At 41.8% G+C, this 22,899-nt stretch overlaps 1 protein-coding gene across 2 annotated transcripts in view; it reads left to right on the forward strand.

Moving 5' to 3' along the window:
• Positions 1-7,628: 7,628 nt before the first annotated feature.
• TMEM168 (transmembrane protein 168) overlaps positions 7,629-22,899 on the forward strand; it is a 66,614-nt gene continuing 51,343 nt past the window's right edge. The window contains exons 1-3 of one of the 2 annotated variants that reach the window (XM_029615457.1): positions 7,629-7,933; positions 12,091-12,225; positions 20,156-21,415. In XM_029615457.1, the coding sequence (XP_029471317.1) occupies positions 20,279-21,415 (1,137 nt within the window). In that variant the 5' untranslated portion in view covers positions 7,629-7,933; positions 12,091-12,225; positions 20,156-20,278. The remainder of the gene's footprint in view (positions 7,934-12,090; positions 12,226-20,155; positions 21,416-22,899) is intronic. The other variant, XM_029615456.1, reaches the window with a different exon arrangement.

Genomic DNA, 22,899 nt, shown 5'->3' on the forward strand with positions numbered 1-22,899 from the left:
GTACTCTCTTTAAGGTTATTGCTTTTCCTGGACTCCTTATAAGATATTAGTTGAGATTTGCTATTCACTTCACTCTCTCTTTTTTTAGTTGTGCCTCTGTTGACAGAGTTATTCATCTGAATTAGATTTTTCTTTTGGTTATGGATCTTGAAATACTGCATGCATTGTGTTTTTTCTCTCATTTCTGGTAACACTTCAATGTTTTTCTGAAGAACTTCTTCAGTTTTTAATATAGAGATGGCTTGTTCTTTTTGCATTTGGTACATTGTGTGTCTCCTCATCACAGGTCTAATTCTACCTGAGCCCACTGTATTCCTGGATTTTAAAGAACTTAATGACCTGTTTGAGTGGGGGGGTGTACCTGTTGGCTGCCCATCTGTCAAGAATGGGTTCCTTTGAGCATCAATGCAGCATGTCAGTGCCTCAAGGCACTCAGTGGCATGTCTATCCCACATAGGCTCTTCCTTCAGGCACCACTGGTGTCATTGGTACTGCCAAACCATTGACGCCTTTGGGTACTGAGGTCTCCATCAGTCCCATCAACCTTCCAAATTTTTCAGCCTTCGGTGTTAGCGAGTTATCGACACCTTCAAACGCCATGGGCACCATGAGTGCAGCTAGGCTGTTGATGTCTGCAGGCACCCAGGGCACCTTTGATGGGGCTATATGACATCAAATGTGTCGAGTGCCTGCGAGAAGGTAAAGCACCATCAATGCCCAATGCTGTTTGGTGCCATAAAGGTGATCCATCACTGCTGAGTGCCAAGAGCCCCTTTGGCACCGAGGGCACAGTCACCTCTGTGGGCACTGATGGTTGTGGTCGGATGCTGCAGGACACCACCATAGAGCACCATGGACACAGTTGGTCACCAGAGGCTTCCTGACACCAGTAAGTAATAGAAAGCGTGATGAGCCATTTACAATGCCATTTTAAGAGCAGCAATCAGTCTCTTGGAGTATTATCAGACACCTCAGATTACCACCACCACAATGGATCAAGTGGCATTGGGTATGTCATCGTCACACTGTACCTGCTGACTCCATTAGGAGTTAGTGTGACAGTGGAGTGCATCATGTGCAGTTAGTATTCAGGAGGGGGTCGTCTATTCCAAGCGCTTCAAGGCACTAGCAGGCACCATTCTCTCTGTCGGTGCCATGCCAGAGATAGCGGGACCACCATCGTCACATCAAGGTATCAGCTTCTTCATCTGTTTTGCACCATAGGGTGCTATGGAGCACTCGCAAAGAGGGTGCCGTCACACATTCTTGATTGCTTTTTGGCAACTGTAACAGGTGGTGCTCGGTCCTTGCTGTGCCATGGGATTCTACCCATGAGTGTAGCAATGGGGTACATATGTGTATTGCCATCTACAGGATGGGGTATTTGTCATTGTGCTTTTAAAGTGGAGGGCACTATTCTTCCAGTTTCCCTCTAGTTTAGGGATGTGTGTATTTCTCTCATGGCAAGCACAACAGGTTGTGCGCCGTAGCCACAAGAGTGACCTAATACTGCATTCCTGGTCAAACCATGGTATGAAAACCAGAAAGGTAGTGTGGGGAGTCTTCCCCTCCCACAGAAGTCGAGTATGTCTTTCAATCTCTCCCATGTTAGCTTATAAGAACATCAGAAATTGCCATACTGGGTCAGACCAAGAGTCCATCAAGCCCAGCCTCCTGTTTCCAACAGTGGCCAATCCAGGCTACAAGTACCAAAACACTAAGCAGATCCCATGCTACTGATGCCAGTAATAGCAGTGGGTATTCTCAAAGACAACTTGATTAATAGCAGTTAATGGACTTCTCCAAGAACTTATCCAAACCTTTTTTGAACCCAGCTACACTAACTGAAAAAATTGACCATTTAATCCTATTCTCTGTTTCCTGTCTTTTAACCAGTTTGTAATCCATGAAAGGATACCCCTCCTATCCCATGACTTTTTAGTTTCCTTAGAAGCCTCTCATGAGGGACTTTGTCAAAAGCCTTCAGGGGAAGCCGCTGGTGCTCCATCCCTTGCCGGTCAGTTGATGAACTGGAACCTTGTGTACAAGTATATGTAAAATAGGGAGAGAAGTGAGTGAGCGAGCATGTGAGAGAGTGTGGGGAAGAATGAGCATATATGTATGTGAGAGCAAAAATCAGTGTGTGTGTGTATGAGTAATAGTTTTGTGTGCATATGCCTTCCACCACCCCACCCCCTAATCCATGATAACTTCAGAGAGCAAGATCAAGTAAAGTATAACATTTCTTGCTAAGGTCTCAGCAACTTCTAAGGATGTGCATTCGTTTAGAATGAATTAAGCAATTTCAACAAAATTGCCTAATTCGTCCTGGTTCAGGAGCCCCGAAATGGATTTTTCCTGAAATGTGGGAAAAAATTTGTTTTTCGGTTTAGGTGGGGGGAGGGGTACATTTATTTAAAAAAAACAAACAAACCCAACCCTTCAAATGTACTTACTTACAACCCTCCCCCAAGACTTACTGAAAGCCCTGTGGTCCAGCAGGGGTCCTGGAACGATCTTCTACTCTTGGGCTGTCGGGCCTGCCAGGAATCAAAATGGCACCGGTGGCCCTTTGCCCTTACCATATGATAGGGGCTACCGGTGCCATTGCTCGGCCCCTGTCCCATGGTAGGAGGAATCGATGGCTGGCACCATCTTAACAAATAGGCGCGGGCCCATCCATTGCTCCTACCATGGGACAGGGGCCGACCAATAGCACCGGTAGCCCCTGTCATATTGTAAGGGCAATAGAACCCAAGAAAAAACATGGCGCAAAGACCCATCTGCCAAGCAACTTGCCAAATACAGAACCTTACTACACAACTACAGAACTAACACCCTCAATGCCAAACGCGACCACTACTCCTCCAAAATTCACGACTTTCAATTCAACCCGAGAACCCTGTTCTCCCTCATCTCAAACCTCACCAAGTCACACACAACAACCTCACCATGTGAGGACTCTAACACCAAATGCAACCAACTCGCCCAATATTTCCACAACAAGGTTACCACCATTGCCTCCCGCTTTTCCCATGTTCCCCCTCAGGCCCATTCTACTCCAAAAATCTCCGATTTCAAAATGGACACTTTCGAAAACACGTCCCCTACTGAAATCTCTGCTATTCTCAAGAAAATGCACCCCTCTACACACCCCTATGATTTGATCCCCTCCAAAATACTCCTGACCATCCCTGACAGCATCTCCCTACTCCTGGCTGATATCATCAACACATCCATCGCCACTGGGGAGGTTCCCACACAACTTAAACTAGCTGTTGTCAAACCTATTCTTAAGAAACCTAAACTTGACCCCTCCGACCCATCCAACTACCGCCCTATCTCCAACCTGCCATTTGTTGCCAAAATCCTTGAAAAAACCGTTAATAACCAACTCTCAAACTACTTAGACCAACACCAAATTCTCTACCCATCACAACACGGCTTCAGAAAGCGTTTCAGCACTGAAACCCTTCTTCTCTCCCTCTCTGATTTCATCATCAGAGGATTTGACCAAGGTCAAACTTACATCCTAGCCCAGTGATGGCCAACCTTTTGAGCTCAGTGTGTCAAAATTCATTAAAAAAAACCGAGCATAACTCGGGTGGTGTGTCACTTCTAGAAAAATCCATAATTGTGATATTTGTAGCTCTAATTAATAACAGTTATAATTTTAATATGTACTGTATTTATTAATAAAGCAAAAACAAATAATTCTTTACCTTACCTGCTTAGTGACTTTTTTGTTGCTGAATTTCATCGGCTAAATCTTCAATTAAAACACTCTCTCCCCCTCCACCCAAACTCTTACTCCCCTGGATTTTCTCATACACACTCATGCTCTCACACTCACTGGCTCCCTCACATACACACACACCCAGGCAGGCTTCCAGTCATTTTCACACCACTCCCGCTCCATCCTCCAGGCAGGCACCAATTCATTCTCACACACACAGACCCCAGGCAGGCACCCATGCATTCACACACATACACCCCCAGGCAGAGTCCCATTCATACACATGCACACACTGAAGGCAGACCCCCCCTCTCTTTTGCCAGCAACCTCAGAACCTCTCTCATTCCTCTGCTGCCACTGTCACTGCTGCCACATGACTACTGGGGATGTTGCTATTCTTGCACATTCCCAAAGATTACATGTGCCAATCACTAAAAAGAATTTTTTTTTTTTTACCTTTGCTGTCTGATCTTTGTTTTCTAATTGGTTGGTCACAGGCTTTTTTTTTCCCACCTTCCCTTTCTTTTTTTTCACCAATTCCTTTTATATTGTCTTTTTTTCTGTTTCTTTTCTCTTCATCTTCTTCCCTCAAACACACAGTCAGGTTCTCATTCTCACATGCATTTCTCTCTCTCACACACAGGCTCTCACTGGCACATGCTCTCTCTCATACAATCATTCATACAGACAGGCTCTCAATGCACATGCTCTCTCTCATACAATCATTCATACACACAGGCTCTCACTGGCACACGCTCTCTCTCATACAATCATTCATACACACAGGCTCTCACTGGCACATGCTGTCTGACTCAAGCACATGCAGTCTCTGCAAACATTCAGGTCCTCACACACAATCTCTCAACTCATCTCATACACGCGCGTGCACACACACACACACACACACACACACATACACACACACCCACCCACCCACCCTCTACAGACCCTCAGCCTCTCTCTCACCTCTGGGCCTCCTCTTCGCGGGTTGCCGCAGGATGGGCTCTGCAGCGGCCCTGCTACCGGGCTTCTTCCTCTTGTCGGGCCGCTGCGACTTGGGATTCGCGGCGGCCCGTAAGCGTAAGCGATGCTCCTCTTCTGCACGCGCTGATGCTTCTCTCCTTCCTGCCCACGCGGCTCCGGCAACGTTTACTTCCGGGGCCGCACAGGAAGGAGGAGGAGCATCAGCGCGTTTAAACGCGATCTTTTTCTTTAGGCTGTGGTGACGTGGGCCTGTCGCTGCGCCGCATGCGCCCGGGGGCATTGGGGGGATACTAAAAAAACTAATTTTAAAGGGTTGGCGCAGCCGATTAAAAAAAAAAAAAAAGGCTCGGCGCAGCCAATTAAAAAAAAAAATTTGATAGACCCGAAATACTACGCGTGTCAGCAAAAACGGCTCGGCGTGTCACCTCTGACATGCGTGTCATAGGTTAGCCATCACTGTCCTAGCCCTATTAGACATCTCAGCAGCCTTCGATACCATCAACCATACCATTCTACTCGATAGGCTAGCTGACATTGGCATATCTGGGACTCCCCTACGCTGGTTCAAATCATACATAAGCGACAGACAATACAAGGTAAAAATAGAAAACCATGAATCTGAACCAATCAACATCACAAGGGGCGTCCCTCAAGTCTCCTCTTTATCATCCACACTCTTTAACATATACCTCCTCCCCCTTTGCCAGCTGCTTTCAAATCTCAGTCTACCACACTTCGTCTACGCAGATGACGTACAGGTTCTTATACCTATCTCCGATTCCATCACCAATGCCCTAAAAAGATGGGACAGCGCCCTTACATCCATTAACTCTCTCCTCACTCAGCTCAACCTAGCCCTAAACCCCAACAAAACAGAACTTATGATCATCTCTCCTCAATCCATCAATTCTTTACCCACACCGACAACCAATGCTCCCCCCCCCCCCCCCCCACTACACACTTTCTCCCAAACTGTTAGAAACCTAGGTGTCACACTCGACCCCCAATTCAGCCTGCAAAAATTCATATCATCCACCATCAAAGACTGCTATTACAAACTTCACACCCTTAAACCCCTCTTGCACTTCAATGACTTCAGAACCGCCCTACAAGCCCTTATTTTGTCCAAAATAGACTACTCAAACTCCTTGCTCCTAGGTCTCCCGAAAAACAGCCTTGCCCCCCTTCAACTACTGCAAAACGCAGCTGCATGTATATTAACCGGCTCCCGCAGAAAAGAACACATTACACCTGTCCTCAAACAACTACATTGGCTTCCTATCACTGCCAGAATCCAGTTTAAAACCCTCACCCTCATACACAAAACCGTCCACAATCCTGACATGCTATGGTTCTCTGACAGTCTACACTTCCGACTCCCCTCCAGACCCACCAGAACACCCTACACAGCAAATATTCACACTCCATCCCCCAAAATTTACCACCTAACAACCACCAAACAACGTGTGCTTTCCCTAGCTGGACCTTCCCTATGGAACTCTATCCCCACCTATCTACGCCATGAAACCTGCCCCAAAAAATTCAGACAAAACCTCAAGACCTGGCTTTTCGCACGAGCCTACACTTGAACCCCCCGCTTTTCACTCCTCTTCTCCAAACCCCTCTCCTGCCCCTCTACTCTCCCCTCCCCTTCTCCTCTCCCCCTTACCCAGAACTTTTTCATTGTAAACAATTTACTTGTATATAATATTTGTATATAATTTTATTGCCTATATATAATCATGTCCTCTCGCTTATAATCATATTACTTTGCTTATATTTTTCTTATACAGTAATTCCCATCATGTTTCCCCCACCACCACCACCTCCCAGTTCTCTTATCAGTTTCAATGTAAAGCCCTGGTGGCCAGTTTTATGTTACATGGAAACCCGTCGGTATACAAAAATTTTAAATAATTAATTAATTAATTAATTAATTAAATAAAGAGCCACCGGCACCATTTTGATTAGTGGCAGCTGACAGCTTAGAGGGGGGGAGATACCCCCCAAGGACCACCAGATATTTTTGGCAAGTTGGGGGGTGGGGGGGAGTTGGGAGGGATTATAGGTAATTGAATTTGATGGGTTGGGGGTTTCAGGGCTTAACAAGCTGCTGTTTTTTTTTTCCATGGCAATCCAGTATATTTTGTGTGGTAAATAAAAAGAACTTCATGAATGTGGACCTCCTCAAAATATTTACACAGCAGCTAAAAAAACCAAAAAACAATGGCAAGGGTGGTCATTACTATTATTCTTTCAAGAGAGGCTACCTATTTCTTGACTCAAAAAAGACCATGGGAAGAGATTGTATGTATACTCTGTCTTAGTCTACTTTTTCTCTATAATTTGATCCTGTCTGAATCACTACTTAACTAAAAAGCCAAGAACTAAGCAGAACCATAGAAAAACAATGCATATACATTCTTTCATCCTGCATAAGAGGTTTTTTTTGTTCTTAACTGGGAACCCACAGGTATGACTGCCGTTGTTAGTCAGGGTGAGAATCTGTTTGCATGCTCAGTCTGTTTTTCAGTACATTTCTCTCATAAATCCCTTTCTGTCATAGTTCTGTAATTTAGGAGTTGTTATCCTTGGATTTAAAGTGAAATTTCACTGCAAAATTACCAAAAGAAGTAAAGGAGGCTGTGACATACAAATCCTCTACCTGAAGTTCAAACCACCTCACTCCCTTGGGAGGAGGAATTTCATATATAAAACGAGACCTAATACGCAGTGACTGTCCTATAATGTGCTACAGCGGTGGACCAGGTGGAGTATATAATGAGCTGATTGTGTTATACTGCTTCGCTGTGATGCTTACCAATGTTACCATGTTTTGTTTTGGGGGGTATTCTATGGCAATCTTGTGTATTTTGATTGGTTTTTTTTTTTTGTTCCTTTTATTTAGCAAACACACAAACAAAAAAATAAAACAGATGCCAGCTTACTAACGGATTGCACTTCAGTGCCGTTCTATTCCCAAAGCTGAACGTCTGCGACCCACTCTGAGAGCTCGATTCAGCGCGAGTCAACACACTTTGTCCCAGCTCGCGCGCCGTAGCTCGCGGTGATATGTTGCCCAATATGGTGGTCAAAACACAAACTTTATAGAAAGAAAGTCGAGCCCGTTTTAGTTGCCCAGTTGTGAAAGCCTTTCATCAGCCCTCCCTCGCCCTTGGAGCAAAGAAGATTTCTTCCCGCGACCGAGCGGAGGTAAGTGGAAAAAGATGAGGCCCTGGAGTTACCACAGACCTTTTCTCCTGTATCCCGAAAAACCCGGAAGTAAAATCTGGGCGCTGTTATTCCTTGTAGTTATGGCGGCTTCTTTCTCTTCAGGTCCCTTATCTAGATTTCTTTTCTTTCTTTCTTTCTTTCTTTCTTGAAGGCGGGGGGAGGCTTTTTTAGTCGTTTACTCGGCCAGCAACTGCAGTTACAGTGCTTAGTATGGAGGGTATTGCTGAGTGGCGCTAACAAGGCCTGACGGTCGCAGGTGTGCTGTAACGGCGGTATGAAATAGTCGCTCCAGCGATCTTGCGCCAGATGGGGCAAATCTTATATATTTTTTATTTCTGCCATCGGCTACAGTTCGGTACCTGTAATTGTTGATTTCAAATGGAAGAAGCAGGACTACAACAGCACAGTGCACTGTGATGTTTTTTTTTAATTCAAAAGCTAGGACTGGCCAAAAGTCTCCCTTACGAAATTTGGTTTCTGGTTACTACTGGAGAACTCTGGATCACCTGCTAAAATATACATAGAATATATAATAGAGGTTCATAAATAAAGTTTAAGAAGTATTTGCCTTGCAGCACTTTTGTGCCCTAGCGCTGAAGAACTGTGGCAGTCTCCCTGCCCACAACACAAGGTAGATTTGTATTTCTTAAAAAAAAAAAAAACAAAAAAAAAAAACCCCACCAATTGTCGGTAGTTAGTGCAAGCAAAATGGAAACAGGTCAAACCTTTTCATTTTGTATTTTTGTTTCAAACTTAGCAGATGGTGATTATACTTGCATATTAAAGTTGAGTTTATTTATTTATTTATTTATTTAAGTTTTTTTATATACCAACATTCAGGACGATAGTCCCATCATGCTGGTTCACAAGAAACAGGGGTGTAATAATAATAAAACTTTACAATTTGAACAATAGTGCAGAAAAAGCAGTTACATATAACAAGGAAATCAATAACTTGGAGTGAGAAGGAAAATGAAGATCAGATAATTATATATAAGTATAGATAGCATTGAATAAATAACATTTATTAACGTTATTACTAGCGAAACGTGTTGATTGATGGGAGATTAAATAATGTTGGAGTTAGGAAATGCCTGCGTGAACAGCCACGTCTTGAGTTTTTTCTTGAATGTTGAGATGCTGGGTTCCATTCTAAGATCTGGGGGAATGGAGTTCCATAAAGTTGGACCGGCTGTGGAGAATGCCCGATCTCTAAGCGTGATGTGTCTGGTAGTTTTGGCTGGAGGTACGTTCAATTTGGCTGGAGGTACGTTCAATTATTCTTTATTTTGTACCTGAATAGTAATAATGTTATATGCTGCCTCAAGCATCATTTGGAGAGGAGAGCTAAAAATAAACCAAAAATTATTATTCTGTTGTGTGGTCTTGTCCATATTTGTAAGTGATTCTAGTGAAGGAAAGTGCTCAAGAAGATACAACGATGCCGCCAAGATGCATTAATATTTTATCTGGAGTGTGAAAAGTAGTAGAATCTTCTGGAAATATTTTTGCCATATTTTAGCTCTTGAGACTTTCATACAAAAATATGAGTTTCATAAGAGGTAATAAAGACTTTTGATAAGCCTGTTCCTTCCTTGCTGTTTAATATCACCACATACATCACTCACCTAATAACTTATAAACAGGCCGATACAGTACAGTGCACTATTAGCCCGCATTTGGACGCGCTAGCTTAAGGGGTAATAGCGCATCAAAAACACGCGTCCAACCCCCCCGAAACTAATAGCGCCCGCAACATGCAAATGCATGTTGATGGCCCTATTAGTTATTCCCACCCGATCCAGAAAGCAAAATGTGCAGCCAAGCCACACATTTTACTTTCAGAAATTAACGCCTGCCAAAGGCTGGTGTTAATTTCTGCCGGCGCCAGGGAAGTGTACAGAAAAGCAGAAAAAACTGCTTTTCTGTACACCCTCCGACTTAATATCATAGTAATATTAAGTCGGAGGCCCCAAAAATATAAAAAATAAAAAAAATGTAAAATCGGCCCACGGGTCGGAAGACGGACGCTTAATTATGCTGGCGTCCGTTTTCCGAACCCGTGGCTGTCAGCGGGTTTGAGAACCAATGCAGGCTAAATTGAGCATCGGCTGTCAAACTCGCTGACAGCCGCCGCTCCTGCGGGCCTTAATTTGCATAGGCTACCCTCCTGAATCGCGCACCCAGGAGAGTGGCCTGTGCGCTCGCTGGCTCTCCCGTGCGTTTTTCTGTATCGGCCTGATAATGTATTACACTATTAAAGGAAGAAGACAGAGTTTGTGGAGGGCCCTCTAGAAGATACAATTTATATTCTCTGAGTAATTTTATACTTAGAGTGGTTAATGAATTATGATTCTTTTCATTTTCCAAGAAGTGTAGCTTAAAAAACATGCATCAAAATAACTCAAGCACTCTGCATTGCTTCAAAATATTAATAGAATACAAATAGGACTTGTGTATATCTCTGGCAGTAGTGGTGTTTATCTTGCAATGCAGTGAAAAATTTGATTAGTGTGTAAGTAATATGTGAGTATTTACTGTGTACATCTGTAAATCACATCATGTTAAATATTTTAGATAATCTCAATTAGAAGTTCACTTGCATTACTGACTAAGTATTTCTAATCCATCTGATGTGGAACTTGGGAAAGGTTTATACTTCTTGATCACATCAAAATGAATGGCTAAAAGGACAATCTCTGTTTGTTTGTTCTACATGTCTTATGGCTGTTTTTCATTTGTTTGTATGTTTTTTTTCATTCAAGTTTATGGGATAAGCAGGAGGTAAATGAGAACTGTACTACAAAAAACTTAGGCCTGGATTTTCTAAAATCACACGCCTTCCTGAATCACACGGTAACAGGGGGCGGGGGGGGGGTGAAGCGGGAGGCGGGCCTGCAAAAGCCAGCAGCGATTGCACCACCGCGGTGTTATCTCTGCCGGCTTTCGCACCCAATAGCGCCACCGTGAAAGGTGGCGCTATTGGGCGCGCTACTGGCGGCGATAAGGGGTCTTACCTTTTTGCCGCCAGCAGTTTCTGCAGTGTCCGCCCCAACGCCACCCCGACTCCTCCTCTTCTGGTGCCGATGCCGCCCCAACTTCGCCCCTATCTACCTATCGCACACAAAAAGTCCCTTTTCGCGTGCGATAGGGATAGAAAATGACCCCCTTAGAATGGTAGAAAGACTCTCTGGCCCCCTCTCACAGTGGAGGTGTTCATAATGATGCCCTTGCTAATAGAACACATTAATAAATGATAGTTTATCCATTCTATACCCATAAATTGGTAATATTACAAAAACACTTGTAAGTTATTGTCAGCTATTACAACAAATAGTGTCATTGATATTATCTTTTTTATTTCTGACTTTAAGTTCTCAGGTATTATGACTGTTGGAAAGCTAGTCCTACTCGCCCATCCCTAACAATCTGATTTCATTAGGGTGATTCTGTGCTGATCATTAGCAAAAGCCTGTGCTAACACTATCATGATTTTCATAAACTATTACTACATCGAAACAGCTGAAATGACCGTACAAATTATTTTTTTATGACTGTCGTGAAAACAGTGTATATCTTACCTTAAAAGCTATGAGAGAAAAATATTTTAGAAATAAAAAGCAGTTTTAAGACTAAACTTGCAGATAGCTTTAGTTAATATAATCAGATGTACCTGGCCAGTTAGACTGTTTTGTTTGTAAGAACACCTATGTTTCTGTTTGCATTGATTTTTTTCTTCCCTACAAGTGTTCTCTCCATAATTCTCCCCATCCTGCTCCAGTCAGAGATCCTCCAGTGTTTCTCCTGTGTTCATCTATATCAGACTCTTACTTAAGAACATAAGAAAATGCCATACTGGGTCAGACCAAGGGTCCATCAAGCCCAGCATCCTGTTTCCAACAGTGGCCAATCCAGGCCATAAGAACCTGGCAAGTACCCAAAAACTAAGTCTATTCCATGTAACCATTGCTAATGGCAGTGGCTATTCTCTAAGTGAACTTAATAGCAGGTAATGGACTAAATGGGATAAATACTACAGCAGCCCTCACAGATCTTGCAATATCCACTTTTTGTTCTACTGTTTCACCAGCTACCACATTGCTATAAGAGCTATATTGTGTTCTGTCTTCCTCCAGGGGGTGTTCTTGTTGCCTCTGCAGCCTTCCTAGCTCTGCTCAGCCAAGAAGCAGGATCCTGAACTGGGACTGCAGCCTACATCTATTTTTACTTCATTTTACTAGTCTTTAGTCCTTCAGGTTGCTGCCAAACATGTATGTTTAGTATACGGTAATCTTTACTTCACTCTCCCCTATGTGCTTGGTAAAATTGTCAATGAAGCAGTAGTCAAAGGGAGATGCCTTTAAAAAAAAAAAAAAAAAAGATAATTCTCAACTTACAAATTTTTCATGGGGGCTATACTAATGCAGTAAATTCTACTATGCTTTTATATATTTATATTAGAAACGCAAACCAGCAATTTATCTTCCATACAGTGCTGTGAAAAAGTTTGTGAACTCCAAGTATAATGAGAATTGCACGTTCTTACCATGATATCCTTGTTTAATTGAAACCAGTCTTATGCCAAAAATAGAGTATAAACTAAACAACTCTGGGTTTCTGAGGTACAGTAATGTACAAAGAAGGCACAAGCAGAATAATTTATAATCAGTGTGTGTGAAATAGTAAGCGAACACCTAGTTTTCTTAGCGCAATTAATTGGCTAATTTAGAATCAGGTGCTTAAAACATGGAATAATAAGTAAATAACCTTGCAGAGTAAATCTGCATGACTGAATTTGTACTCTCTACCCTCTATGAAAGTCCAAAGAGTCTTGAGTTTGGTCTTCACCATAAAAGTTAGTGGGAACTCATCCTGCCACGATCAAAAGGAATTTCGGCGGGGGGGGGGGGGGGATGGCAAGATGGTGGCATGCGAGTCATGAGTGTTTGCTGTGACTACCTGATTTCCTTTATACCGGTTTTCTAGCTGGAGCATGCCTCCTAAAAGGAAGAGGAAGCCAAGGGTTTTCCCTTCCGAGAAAGTGCAGCTTCCCAGCCAGCAATTAATGACCACGTCCATATCTCTCAGTCCTGCTTTAGTGGGGATCATGATCTCTGATGGAGATATTGATGGAGGAGCATTGATTTCCCCTGGAGGCGAGATTTCCCTCAGCCCTTACGGTCAATGGCCACTGCGGTTAACTGGATGTGACTCTGGCTGGGTCTGAAACGGCCCAGAGGATGATGTCACCGGCACGACGGTGGTGAAGGGGGCCTACAGAGTCTCATCATCCTTGCAGTTTCCAACTTCGGGTGAGACGATTGGGTTCCAGATACCAGTGGTGTTTTTATATCAACAAAGGCTTCCATGATGGCTGAAGGAGCTGCTGGGACGCTTTGGAGCTGCTGAGATGCTTTTCACTGAGGCTGCTTTGGTAAGATCTGTACCTTCCTGTGAATTGTCTTTTCCCCATGAAACCAACCATGATGACTTTAGAGTCCATCTGGGAGCTGGTTTCAAGTTTTGGGAATACTTTAAAGTTATATGGGCAGAAAACAGACTATATGTCAACTCAGCTAGAACCTCTCATCCACCGGGGCCTGTTGAAAGATCACTCAAATAGATTTTCTGAGGTTCAAAAGGAAATAAAGAATATTAAAAAACTCAATACAGAAATGGTCAAGAAACAACGTTTTCTGTCACGCAGGAGTGGATTTCTTGAGAACTGTCAGACATTTAATTTTGAGACTGCTTAACTTTTCTAGGGTAATGGGAAAATTACTCTAAGAAAATATTTTTCTGAAGCTTTCAAAAATGCCTCAACAGAATTTCTTTTTTTTTTAATTAATTTATTTGTTGATTATTTGAAACGATAAATAAACACAAGAGTATCCGGATTGACTGTGACAAATTGTATCAATCAATCAGACACCTTCCTATCTTCAATTATATATCATAAGGAAAAGAAGAAGTGTAAATTCTGGTACAGTTGAACGATATAAACTTAGGTAATATAACATTTATCTAGATCCTCTCTAATACATTCTCTATATTAATTTTCTCTATATTAATTTTCAAGAAGGTTCTTTAAATCGATTGGATCTAAAAATAGGTAATTACAACTATTCAATCTTATACTACATTTGCATGGATACATCAGTTTAAAACTACCTCCTTTTTCTAGTACTTTCTCTCTATAACGAAGGACATTTTTTCTACGAACCTGTGTAATTTTAATAAGGTCAGGAAAAATCCAGACCTTCTGGCCATAGAAAGTACTAGTTCTATTCCGAAAAAAGGATCTCATGATGTTATCTTTATCCGTTGAGAAAGCTAATTGAACCAACAATGTTCCCCTTGTATTTGCGTCTAACTCATCTTGAAATTTCTGAAGTAATTCCGATATGTCTATGTATCTATTAGCATTCTCCAATGCTTTATCACTTAATTCCTTTTGTTCCCATTCTTTCACATTTTTCTTATCCCCTAGGTAAAATGCCCTTACTGTAACTGGTAGACATTTCTCTGGCATTTTTAAAATTTGTAATAAATAATTTCTAAATAATTCAATAGGATTTATTTTCTTTATAATTGGAAAATTATTAACTCTTATGTTTAATGATCTTACCAAGTTTTCCAAGTTTTCCAATCTTTTTCTTACTTCTTCACCTTCAACAATCTGTTCACTTTCAGTTTTTTCCCCTGAGTAATTTTCTTCTCTATTTTATCCACTACTACCTTTTGCTTTTCTAATTCAGCTGCATTAATTACCAAGGAATTAGAGGTTCTCAATACTACCTCAGTCAATTTATTTATAGATGAATCTAATTTCACCAAACCATTCCAAAGACTTTCCATAGTTATATTATTTGGTTTAGGCATTAAAGTATTAGATTTTATAACCACTTCTGTATTCTGATGATTATCTTTTGATAAGTTACTCATCTTTGGTGTACAAGACTCAATGGGAAACACAGTTGGACTTTGTAGTAAACTCAAACGCACATTTTCATCTGACTTATTCTCTATTACATGCAAATCGTTGAGATGACTTTCTTTTCCTTGTATCTCCAATAGACTCAATACACCCTCCTGACTTACCCCTGGTTTCTCTTGGGCCTCCTGACCCTCTTTCCCAGGGGGCAATGGTGGAGCTGGTGCCCCAGGGCTCAAAGATATTTCATTGACCTGAGGAGATGCACTTCGTTCTAGTGCCTCTTCTAGAGCGGTCTGCCCTATTGGGGAATTTTGAGGATCTAACCAATCCAATACTGTTTTTTGTCTGACTTCTACTGATACCACCTCACTAGGAGGCCTTAATTTGGCCTTCCTTTTTGTGTGTGGCATTCCCAAGAAATTATTATAGGAAAACCAGTATTGAGTTTTATAATGCCCTACTTGGGAGATTAAATAAAACCGAATTATCACTTCTATGGGGTCGGGAGAGAGAGAGCTTAATAAAATAATTCCAAAGAAATATAAATCCCAATCAACCCAGCGAACTCCCAGCAAAGGCCCGGCAAAGCCCTGCTTAGCCGTGCGCCCCTTAAGCGCGCGTGGCTTTAGCAGCGCGCTGGCTCTGCTGCGTGCCGCAGCAATGCTGAAATTTAAAGTCCAAGTCTTTGTCCCGCCTCCTCCAGAAACGCCCCCCTCAGACAGGAAATAGAAGCATCAACAGAATTTCTTTCAATTAACCAAGTGTTTTTCCTACCTAATCATTCTTCTTCTCAACAACAAGCTCAGTCCTCTCAATTACCTTTACATTTATCTAATTTGACAGCATTTCTTGAGCTGTCAGCTCCTGAGATTATAAAATGCTCAACATTGTTGGCATCAATTGTATCAGAACATGATTTAAGTATGCTTATGAAAAACTATTTTCAGAATATGAACTCTACTTTCTTAGGTCAAAATATGTTCAGATCTTCACAACATCTCCCCCCTCAACCTATCCTTCCAACTACAGCAACACATCTCCAATAGACCAATCAGAAGTGCATACCAGAACATGCTTCACACCCAGCCAACAAAAACCTCATTGAGGAAAGGAGCTCTGTCCACTGCAGGTCCCCATCTTTGGAACCCGCTCCCACCGGACCTCCGCCAAGAACCATGCCTTCTGACATTCAAAAAGAAGCTAAAGACTTGGCTATTCACTCAAGCTTTCCCTGAGAGCTAAAATCTGGTGAAGCGACAGACGATATACCTACCTCTGTACTAATATGGGTAGCCAGGACTGACTTTTCCCAGCACCCACCCTCTCACAAATCAATAACAAGCAATGCAGTCGATAACATGAACGAGACTTAGACAGGAGTGGGATCAAACAGGCCGCAACTTTATTGTACCACAATTAGGTGCCCGAGCCAGTATTTTACATCAGCTTCCCTGCGCACCCGCCACCCGTCAGCAAGGTGCGCAGATGTTAACATTGCGTTGTACCCACTACCCCCGCCGCCATCAGCAAGGGGTTGTGACCACCAGCTCCCGCCACTTGCAGCAAGGAGCTTTCCGCAGGACAACAGCACCAAATTGTCCTGCCCCTCGACACATTGCCTCTCAATTGGCTCGGGCGACCCCGCCTCCCCGGTTGCGACAACATTGGCTCAAGGACCATATGAACATGATAACTTAGCATATAAAATATAAACATGATAACTTAACATAACTAGTGACGTGAGGGTGGGTGGGTGGGATGCGATCCCAGGAGCGTCGGCAGGCAAAGAGGGAGCTGCCGGCGCTCCCTGGGAACCTAATCGGCTGGGTTCCAGCTGATTGGTTCCCTTCCTCGCAGGGAGCCAATTGGGGCTCCCGGCCTGCCTCCCCGAGGACCGGATTCGTCCTCGGGGATAGCAGCCAATAAGCGGGCACGCCGGCGCAGGCATGCGCGCACAGCGGCCCGCTTTCCCCCTTGCAACCCCCCCCCCCCCCCCACCCCGGGTGCCGGCGCGGCGTGTGCCTGGCACCCACATTATGCCCGGGCACCCCGATACTCCGTCGGGGTGCCCTTCTCATATGTTCCTGATTTATGGTTCCCAGTTACATTTAATTGAGTTTATGAAAGTTCTCTTTAATAGTTTTCCTGTATACTTGTGTTAATGTATTCTGCCTTGAGGCGACTGTTTTAATGTATTTCCGCCCTGGAGGCGACTGCTCAGTTCCTTGTAAACCGGTGCGATATGTATTCTTTACAGGAACATCGGTATATAAAAATTAAAAATAAATAAATAAATCTCTCTAGATTAACTCAAGAGAGAAGGAGGGCTTTTTGGTACTTAGATCTGAAGTTCTTGCCATGGGGGAATCCTTTTTATTAAGCTATCCCTGTAAATGCATTGTCAACTATAGAAACGAGTGTTATGTATTTTTTTGCTCTTGAACAATTGAGATTTTGTGGATTCTCAAAGGATTGTCACCTCTTCTCTAGCCCATATGTAACTCTAATTTACGATTATTATTTTGTATCAGGACTTTACATGTTATCAGTTTCTTGTCTTTCTTGTTGCCTGAATTACTCCTCTACTCTTTTCCACCCCCTACAATATTTAGTGTACTGAGTTTATGAAAATTTGGACTGCTTGTTTCTGATAACTTTTTATTTTTATTGATGTCATTCTTTTTTTTTTTTCTGTTCATTTCCTCATTTCTTTCTGACCTGCAAAGTTTGTGCTTTGTATTGAAAATTTATAAATAAATATTTTTTTTAAAAAAAAGGAATTTCAGAGGACCTATAAGAGTAATTGATCTAAACATCTGGAGCTCCATCTTTTCATTGCCAGATTAGATAATCTACAAATGGGAAAAGTTGAGCCAAGATCACCCCAAGAGCAAACCAGAAAATCCATCTGTGGCATCACCTTGTCATCTAAGGTCTGCAGGCGTCTCTCACAGCTGATACAAGGATTCATACATCAACCATCAGGAAAAAACTGAAGGGGAATGGGAATGGGAGGATTGCTAGGAAGGAATGGGAATGGGAAAACTGAATGGGAATGGAAGGATTGCTAGGAAGGAATGGGAATGGGGAAAACTGAATGGGAATGGGAAAACTGAATGGGAATGGGAGGATTGCTAGGAAGGAATGGGAATGGGAAAACTGAATGGGAATGGGAAAACTGAATGGGAATGGGAGGATTGCTAGGAGGGAATGGGAATGGGAGGATTGCTAGGAAGGAATGGGAATGGGAAAACTGAATGGGAATGGGAATGGGAGGATTGCTAGGAAGGAATGGGAATGGGAAAACTGAATGGGAATGGGAGGATTGCTAGGAAGGAATGGGAATGGGAAAACTGAATGGGAATGGGAATGGGAGGATTGCTAGGAAGGAAACCACTGCTCTCTAAAAAGAACATTACTGCCTGCCTCAGGTTTGCCAGAAAGCCTATGGATGACCCACAAGATTTCTAGAATAGTGTTCTCTGGACAGATGGGTCAAAAATTGAACTTTTTGGTCACAATAGCAAACGTTTTGTTAGATACAAAACAAATACTGCCTTCCAAAGTATCTCATCCTGACTGTGTAGTGGAGGTATCATAATGTGGGGCTGCATTAGGACCTGAACAGCTTGCCATACTTGATGGAACCATGAATTCTGTTTTATATCTGAAAATTCCTAGAGGAGGATATCAAGATGTCAATCTGTGAGCTGAAGCTGAACGGAAAGTGGGTTATACTGTAAGACAATGACTAAATATTCAAATAAGTATACTACAGAATGGCTGAAGAAGAGATTTCATGTTTTAGATTGGCCAATGTTGTGGCAAAATGAGGCGAGCTGTTCATGCACGGAAGCCCTCAGATGTCAGAGTTGAAACAAATCTTTATGAAAGAATGGGCCAAATATTTCTCAAGGGCAATATGAGAGACTGATCAATATTTACAGGAAATGTTGAGATGAAGTTATTGTTTCTCAAGAAGGTGCCACCAGTTACTTAATGAAGGATTCCCATACTTTTTTTACACATGGATATTTGTTGAATCTTTTTGAATAAATTCCTGGAGGAGAAGTCCACAAACTGCTATTAATCCACAGGGAATAGTAACTGTTTGTTGCTGGCATTAGTAGCATTGGATTTATTTAATGTTTGTGTAGTTGCCAGGTACTTGTGACTTGGATTGGCCACTGTTGGAAACAGGATACTGGGCTTGATGGACCCTTGGTCTGACCCAGTATGGCATATCTTATGTTCTTATGTAAATCAAAATATATCCTTTTTGTCAGTTATTTATTCAATGGGGTTATCTTTCTCACTCATCAGGGTTTAAATTAGGACCTAATCATATTTTCAGCATAAATTGTGCCAAAATACAGATCATCCTAGAGGGTTCGCAAACTTTTTCTCAGCACTGTATATGTTTTCAAAAATTTAGCTATTTGTGCTTAACAAAAATTGCAAAATGACTATACTGAGCTGTGTAAGGTAGTTTAAATTTAATTAGAAGATTTGCCATCAGAATCTAGTAGGCATGATCTGACAGGAGCCCACTGAATCTCAGTGTGATATGGTAGTTTAAAACGTTTTCAAATATTTTGAAAACCAGGGGTTTTAAAGAATGATTTAGGTTCTTTATTCTAAAAGCAAGATTCACCTTGTTAGTGGATTGTATCAGCAAAAGGATCTTTGCCTTTATTAGCTTTCTTCTCCTTCGGACATCTAGGTTCTAATGTTCACAGTTATCCAGGCTGCTACCATGGGGGACTCATAAATTTCTTTAGTGCACCTGTGCCTCCAGATAAATGTGGCCACCAGATTTCAAAATCTGGTGGCCACAGTTGTTTGTTCAGTCTAAAAAGTGCATAGCTCTCTCTTTAGTTGCTGTATTTAGCATTGATTCACTATTATAAACTGTTCTGTGAATTTTGTTTTGTATGTTTATTCATGCAGAGTTCTAAAGAATATTCACTATGTCAAGAATATCAAACAAAAAAATCGGCATGCACAGTCATCGTATTCATAATTCAGTAATTTTTTTTTTAACTATACCTGCTCTATATAGGAAAAAGACTAAGCAAATTCTCCAGACTAGTATGTGTGTCCTGTGTGTATGTGATTATTGGAATTAACTGTCCTAATAAAGAGAGGACTTTGAGTGACTTATGAATATTGCATGGTAAACTTTTAATTGTATTTTCATTTAACTTGGTATGATTTGATTTGTTATATGAACTTAGTACTTTTTTGTTCTTATTTTTTTCCAGGATTTCCAAACACAAGGTTGTGGTTGAAGAAATGCTGATGACTTTGTGACAGTGTCAGAAATGGTCATTGATGCATGAAACTCAAAAGATTTCCTGGAGTGGGTCAAGATCTAGCCAGTTTACATGTGCAGATCACTGCGTTACTGTGTCAGTCACTGTCTTTATGCAGCAATGACTAGACTTGAAGAAGCAAACAGAGAAGAAAACATGCATTCTTCGATCCGATATCTGAGCTACTTAGCCAGAGTCAGTTTATTAATAGCTATCTGCATGGGCCTGTATGTCAGATGGGAGAATACAGCAGATACTCTAATCCTAGTAATCTTCATCTTGGGATTGTTTGTTCTTGGGATTGCCAGCATTCTCTACTATTATTTTTCAATGGAAGCAGCAAGTTTGAGTCTTTCTAATCTTTGGTTTGGATTTTTGCTTGGCCTGCTCTGTTTTCTTGATAACTCTGCATTTCAAGATGATGTAAAAGAAGAAGCAACCAAATATTTGCTGCTTTCTTCCATGGTGTTAAGGACACTGTGTTCTTTGGTGGAGAGGGTTTGTGGTTGTGTTCGTTATCGACCCACATTGTTGACCACAGTAGAATTCTTAGAACTGGTTGGATTTGCTATTGCCAGCACAATGATGCTGGTCAACAAGTCTATAAGCATTGTTTTGTTGGTTGTAGCATTGGCCATGCTGCTTATTGACTTGCGGATGAAATCTTTCCTTGCAGTTCCAAACTTGGCAATATTTGGCATCCTTGCATCCCTACTATTTTTCCCGTCTTTGAAGATTGATACCAACCCATATGCCTTGGCTTGTTTCTTCAGCTGCCTAATTTGCGACCCTGTTCTTGATGTATACTTCAGTGGACTTTCAGTTACAGAAAGATGGAAACCTTATTTATACCGTGGTGGAATTTGTAGAAGATTGTCAGTCATTTTGGTTGGGATCACTGAACTCATCTTTTTTGTTCTGTCAGCCTTTAAATTAAGAGAAGTGAATTTTTTGTATTTTGTAATACCAGGATTTTCCATTTTTGGATTTTTTTGGTTAGTCTGTCATATCATTTTTCTCATAACACTCTGGGGATTTCATACCAAACTGAATGATTGTCACAAAGTCTATTATACTCATAGGGGAGATCACAACAATCTTGACAGAGTCATGGCATCAAAAGGAATGCGCCATTTTTGCCTAATTTCAGAGCGACTAGTCTTTTTCAGCCTTCTGGCAACAGCAGTTTTGGGTGCAGTATCTTGGCAGGTAAATTTTAAATTTATTCCTTTTCTTTGTATAATCAATTTATAATATTATATTGAAGTTTATTTAACTTGATAGCTTACTTGGTCGAGTCAGAGCTTTGTTGGAAGCTCTCTACGTTTTGAGGTAGATGTCAGGGCATTACTGCCGGTGCTGGGTAATCCCTAGGGCTAGGAGCAGGCTGGACTCGGGAACAACAAGTGTGCAAGATTTTCTGCCTTTATTGTCAGCCTCTCCTTCGGATTGAGTCCTTAGTTTCTGGTGGCCAGCAGGACTTGAACTGAAGGTGCATTGGAACAGAATATAAGGGGCACCCATTGGAATAGAGCAAGGCTGTAATAAAGCAAACAAGAACAGAAAGGTGCCCACCCAGAAACACAAGACAGGACAGGAGAGTGCAGCATGAAACAGAGGAGCAGATAAGGTACAAGAACAAGGCAAAGACAAACAGAAGGCCATAATCCTCGAGCCAGTTTAGGAAACACATGACAAAAGCTCAGACTAGGAACAAACCAAATAGTCAGAACTAGGCCTTAAACACAGGTTAAGAAGGCAACCTTACTGGGACCCAAAACAGAGCATGAAACAAGGCTAGGGTATAAGAATTAGGAGGCCACAACTAGAGACAAATTTGCTACTTTTTTTTGAGGGCATAAATAAACATGTGGATAAAGGTGAGTCAGCTGATATAGTGTATCTGGATTTCCAGAAAACATTTGACAAAGTCCCTTATGAGAGACTTAGGAAATTAAAAAGTCATGGAATAGGGGGCAGTGTCCTATTGTGGATTGCGAATTGGTTAAAAGAAAAAAGAGAGTAGGGCAAAATGGTAGATTTACCCAATGGAAAAAGTTGAATAGTGGAATGCCCCAGGATCTGTTCTGGGACTACGGCTTTTTAATATATTTATAAACAAGCTAGAAATGGGAACAACGAGTGAGGTGATCAAATTTGCAGATGATACAAAATTATTTAAAATTGTGAAATCATAAGAGGATTGTGAAAAATTGCAAAACTGGGGGATTGGGCATGCAAATAGCAAACAAAATGTAATGTGGACAAGTGCAGTGTGATGTATTTAAGAAAGAGTAACTCAAATTATAGCTACACAATGCAAGGTTCCACATTAGGAATCACCACTTAGGAAAATGATCTAGGTGTCATCCTTGAAAATATGTTGAAATGTTCTGCTTGGTATGCAGCAGCAGCCAAGAAAGCAAATAGAATACTAGGGATTATTAGGAAAGAAATGGAGAATAAAACAGAGAATATCATCATGCCTCTGTATTGCTCCATGGTGCAACCTTATCTTGAGTATTGTGTTCAGTTCTGGTCAACACAACTCAAGAAAGATTTAGCAGAATTAGAAAAAGTGCAGAAAAGAGTGATCAAAATGGTAAAGGGGATGGAACAATTCCCCTATGAAGAAAGGCTAAAGAGGTTAGGACTCTTCAGCTTGAAGAAGATACTGCTGGGGGGAGATATGA

Source organism: Rhinatrema bivittatum, chromosome 9 (genome assembly GCF_901001135.1).
Source record: "Rhinatrema bivittatum chromosome 9, aRhiBiv1.1, whole genome shotgun sequence".
Taxonomy (NCBI): Eukaryota; Metazoa; Chordata; class Amphibia; order Gymnophiona; family Rhinatrematidae; genus Rhinatrema; species Rhinatrema bivittatum.